Here is a 4,915-nt window from a genome sequence, read left to right as displayed (position 1 = left end):
CGTCGTCGATGCCAAGGGTGGCCTCGAGAACTTCGTCAGGGAGGGGCGTCTTGGAAGAAAAGAGGGCAGCAGCCAGCTGAGAGACGCCCGGGTTCTGGCTATTGAGGGCAGTCTCTCAGCTGGCTGCGGCTGTAGTTAGATAACGGGGTCATTGCCAGCGTGGCCAGCTTATGTGGCAAAAGGAATATGATATGTGATATGAAATAGTAGCTCACAATATAGAGCATAGAGCCATGACGATAATGCATGAATATGAATGTAGACAAGGGAGATAGAGAGAGCCTACATTGTACATTACCAAACCTTAGAACAACAATTTGTAAATCACAATAGAGAGCCTATATAGATTTGAAAATCCACCTTCATGTAATATGGGCTTCATGATACAATGGTTATACAATCATACATATAGATGCTATCATGTAATCTGGGCGTCATTGCCCTCTAGCTCGATTGTTGCTTGCATGGACTCTTTAACTGCACGTGCATCCAATTTGGCTTGCATGGAGGGGCGTCTACCCTTAACTGTAGCAATGAAGGAGGTGCCAACTTGATTGCCATCCATTGTTTTGCGCTTCTTCCTGTTGATCCCTTTCTCAATGAAAGACTTTGCTCTCTTCAAGCTATTCCCAAAGCCATCTCTAGTTCGTACAAAAGACTTTGCAAGCTCAATGCCCTCCTCTCTTTGTGCTTTCAATGTATGTAGTTGCCCAAGTGTCTTCTTCATGCTAGTGGTAGCCTCATGAATAAGCTCGGCATCATCCTGCACAAAATCCACAAGTTGTTGGAAAGTGTCATGTAAATGATTCAAGCTTGACCTCTTCGTAGACTTTGAAGATGCAGCCTCACAATTGTGCCCTTCCTCCAAGCTCGCATCATCCTCAAGTGGCACTCCGATGTTGAGGTCATCAGGCTTAATCTCAAGCAGTCTCCTCGGGAGCATCTCCAAGGCACTATCTTCATACATGCTCACACAATGTGACACCATACCTTGCTCCTGAACACCGGCCATGAGCATCACCTTGATTTGATGCTTGCATATGTTGCCAAGCTCGGACCAATGGCATGTACAACATGCCCATTGACAATCTGAGTTGTAGACAGTGTACACTTGGTTTGGATTGGAGAGGCTTCGAACATAAGCATCTGCCTTCATGTTGCTACCAATGAATGACACATAATCATCTGGAATTCTGAGAGCTCGTTCACGCGAGCTCTCCACTATCTTCTCAATGGCATTGTTTCTCTTAAATCCCCCATCCTTCACAACTTGTATGTACCAATAATGAGGTACACAAGCTGTGGTTAGCTTGTAAAGAAGCCAATCCACTCGACGCCCCACCATTTTCTTAGAAGATCCTAGAAATCTGTACTTCAAAACTCCATGGTACGCCTCGATTGCACCATTCGTGTCTTGATTGGAATGTGGCAATGTCCTTGTCGCACGCACCCACATGTCTAACATAATGAAGACTTGCAAGCATATATGACCATAAGAGAACATAACACATTGGGAACACATTGAAGCAAGAAAAATAGTTCATAGTCACCTATTTTAGGCTGCCACTGCATTTCAAAGTAGTGGAGGAACTCCTTCTCACTTTGAAAATCTTCCTTGAACTTGCATATCATTTCCCTAGCTTCATCCTTGGTGAGCTCATATGAAGACGAGGACCCTCCCCGCATATTCATGATGTTACCAAGCATCCGAAACATGGCCGCACGTGTCGGCCAATCTTTCACCTTTCGAATGAGGTGTTTTAGCCAACACCTACGTACATGCCATAAGCACAAGTACACCGGCAAATTGAAAACGACCCTGCGAGTACAAATCCAAGTATTGAGGGTACAAATCCAAGCAATGGTCACAAAGCATTGTGCAAGCACCATGCATTATGTTAGGAAAATTACCTTAGTGCATCAATTTCTCTCTCCGCATCATCCACCATGAAAGCATTTGGCTGCCACGATTTATGGTGATCAAGCATGCGATCTCGAAACTTTGTCAACCAATATCGCACAGCCTCAAAGGTGGCACTTGAGGCAAGAACCCACGCAATTGGGATGCCATTGCGATGTGTGTCAAATACGAGAATTGTATACAAATGGAACTACATCATTAATGGTATAGTAAGTACAAGTACCTTGACTTGAACATGGCAAAAAACAAACAAGAATTGAAGCATACCTTGTACTTGTTCGTTCCAAATGTGGAGTCCATAGCCAACAAATTTCCATTTCCGAACTTGTCACAAATCTCTCTTTGCCATGGGGTTTGGATCCCTAAAAAGAAATCCTTCTGTACTTGAAGATTTTGCTCCTGGTAAACAAAAATCATATCCACATTTTGTGTACACCATCGCCTTGTACTCTCTGCATCATCATCATGTAGTTGATATGTCTCCATAGCATGTTTCCTTTCAATATTGAGTATATCTTGGAGCAATAAGTAGTCATCCCTCACCATTGGACATTTGGGCTCTTTGCTTTGTCGTATATGCAAACTTTGAATGTGTGCATCGAAAACTTGTTGTGGAGTAAAGCCCTTGAACAACAAGTTAGAAACCCAAACTTTTTTTTCCAATGAAATCCATGGAGAGAGGAGAAGAAGGGTGTTTCCCTCATTCTTACAAGGCTCCCCATGGCAGATGATATCTTCTTTATTTGTCTGAAAGGGATTAATATAAGATATAACTGCCATGCTAGGATCCAAGTATAGACGATTCACCATGAAATGGCATTGACACCCTCGAATGCGCTGTCCTGCTGCCTTGGGTGGCCGCCTTGGCTTAGTCTCTTTCTTGATCAAATTGGCATTAAATTTGGTAGGGGCTTTTAAGGTGTCTTCGTTGATGGTAGGACAACCATGTAACTCCCCATCGTCAAGCTCATTTTCATGCACATTACTCTTGCACTCTACATCTTTTCCACCCGATTGTTCATGCACATGGCATACACGTTTGGAAGCACAACGTGTCCCAAAAGCACACCAATATCTATTGGCAATGATAATTGGGTATAAGTCTAAAGCCTTGCATGCTAATCATTTAAATAAGGTAATGGAAAATAAACACTTACATGGTGCTCTCAAGCCATGAATCCTTGAATGGCCGTATTAGCGAGCCTGGAGTGCGATGATGGTGGGAGTACCTCGTAAACGTTGTAGGGAAGTCAGGATTTTGTGCTTCTCTGTTCACAAACTCGCCAACATGAGCCCATGGAATACGAGCTTCCCTTTGCACTTTGTACTTCGACCTTTCATTGTGTACCAGTCTCCATTGTATTCCGGAAACATCAAAAAGACCATGCGTGGGAACAGGGGTGCCCATCGATTGTTGCTAAATGAGCTAAAATAAACCAGCTGGTGTGACCTATGGTGGTCACTCCAGTACCTTCACAGCAATTTTCGCAGGCGACCTTCGCAGTCTTCACGAAAACCTGTGAACAGTTACAATGAATTACTGCAAAATTTGCAGTTTTACGTGTATATATTTAAGTATCGATTTTCAAAACCTTCAAATTTATATACATTTTAGTTACAATTTGGTGGCCGCTGCAGGCTGTGTGGCCGGTGCTGCAAGCTGCCGTGGTGGCCAAGCATTGCTCTGTAAAGTAGCTAATTGATATAACTTCTGTTAGTAAAGGTTTAGCGAATGCTTATTCGATCAGTACCTATTATATTAATGTAGGTCTTGCGAATGACGTCCTCAAATGCTCCACCTCCTCGTCGCAGATCTGGAAGGCCTTGGCCAGGACCGCATCATCGATGGCCGGGTTGGATGCGAAGGCGGCCTTGGCGACCTGCGAGGTAGTGGGAGTCTGGCTGGTGAGGGCTGAAATAGCTACTGCGCGCTGAATCGCTGCCCACGTTGAGCTGGAAGTGCACAAGGCGGTAGCGTCGGCACTGGGAGCAAGTTCACCCTGGAATAGCCATTGCGGGCTCGTTGCCGCCCACGTTGAGCTGGAAGTGCACAGGGCGGTAGCGTCGGCACTGGGAAATGATATGCAAGGGAAATGTGACGCAGCCAAGTTACGGTGGATTGTTACTGCTGGTGGTGCGCAGTAGATGAGTTAACCCGATTTCGCAAAATATCTGACAGGAGGAAGAAGGAGAACTTCCACGCTGGACGTTGGTGGCAGCGTCCAGCTTATGCGGCGCATTCAAAGCCGGAACTGGACGCTGCCAGCGTGGTAGCTGCCAGCGTGGTCGTTTTTGCCACATAAGCTGGCCACGCTGGCAATGACCCCGTTATCTAACTACCTCTGCCCATGAGCACGGCAGTTCTAGTTGTCCTACTCCTGCAGGCCGGCCCTCATCCCAGTTGGGTGAGCGCCGCGGATGAGGACCCCCTGCAGGACTTCTGCGTTGCCCTCAACTCCGCGGAGCAGCAACAGCAGCTGGGCATGCTCACCTTCAACGGGCTGGCCTGCAAGCCCGCCGCCAACGTGCAGTCCTCCGACTTCGCCTCGCCGCAGCTACGCCAGGCGGCTAACTTCACAGGTGAGCTGGGTGTGGCCTCCTTCGGGGCGCTGAACACCCAGGGCCTCTCTGTCGCGCGCATCGACTATAAGCCCAAGGGCCTCAACCCCCCGCATGTACACCCGCGTGCCACCGAGGTGCTCTACCTGGCCACAGGAAAGGCGGGCGCCATTTAGTTCGTTTTTTTTGAAATGTTTGGATTAATTGATGATAGCGGAAATGCAGAATTAACGAACGCAGACACTAGTGCTCGACATAGATCCTACGAGATGCTATATAGCGCCTCGTCGTAGGCGACCTGTTCCTCCTCTCTCGTTACTGCACGCGGGTGCAGGCCCAGCTGCCGGCGGCAAGCCGGCCTCTCACAGCCACGTCCCTTGCGAGGTTGACTTGTCCACAATTTTTAAATGTTAAAATCCACGTTTTAATCTTGGC

At 47.0% G+C, this 4,915-nt stretch overlaps 1 protein-coding gene and 1 pseudogene across 2 annotated transcripts; one reads left to right on the top strand and one right to left on the bottom strand.

Moving 5' to 3' along the window:
• Nucleotides 1–485: 485 nt before the first annotated feature.
• LOC147606134 (uncharacterized) lies at nucleotides 486–2,653 on the bottom strand. Of its 2 annotated transcripts, XM_086792645.1 has the most exons (4): nucleotides 2,189–2,653; nucleotides 1,912–2,111; nucleotides 1,551–1,819; nucleotides 486–763 (listed from the first exon to the last, which is right to left on the bottom strand). In XM_086792645.1, the coding sequence occupies exons 1-4, from the start codon at nucleotides 2,465–2,467 to the stop codon at nucleotides 759–761; spliced, it is 753 nt and encodes a 250-aa protein (XP_086648771.1). In that variant the 5' UTR covers nucleotides 2,468–2,653; the 3' UTR covers nucleotides 486–758. The 2 variants fall into 2 exon arrangements, 1 of the variants encoding a protein (XP_086648771.1); XR_015265072.1 differs by lacking the exons at nucleotides 486–763; nucleotides 2,189–2,653 and adding an exon at nucleotides 1,311–1,458 and having other exon boundaries at nucleotides 1,912–2,161.
• Nucleotides 2,654–4,269: 1,616 nt separating this feature from the next.
• On the top strand, nucleotides 4,270–4,656 carry LOC147606133 (rhicadhesin receptor pseudogene; annotated as a pseudogene).
• The last annotated feature ends 259 nt before the right edge of the window (nucleotides 4,657–4,915 follow it).

Source organism: Cibotium barometz, chromosome 58 (assembly GCF_041138505.1).
Source record: "Cibotium barometz isolate CiBa-2024 chromosome 58, ASM4113850v1, whole genome shotgun sequence".
Lineage (NCBI taxonomy): Eukaryota > Viridiplantae > Streptophyta > Polypodiopsida > Cyatheales > Cibotiaceae > Cibotium > Cibotium barometz.
Note: the sequence above shows the minus strand (reverse complement) of the source record. Positions and strands in the feature narration are given on the sequence as shown.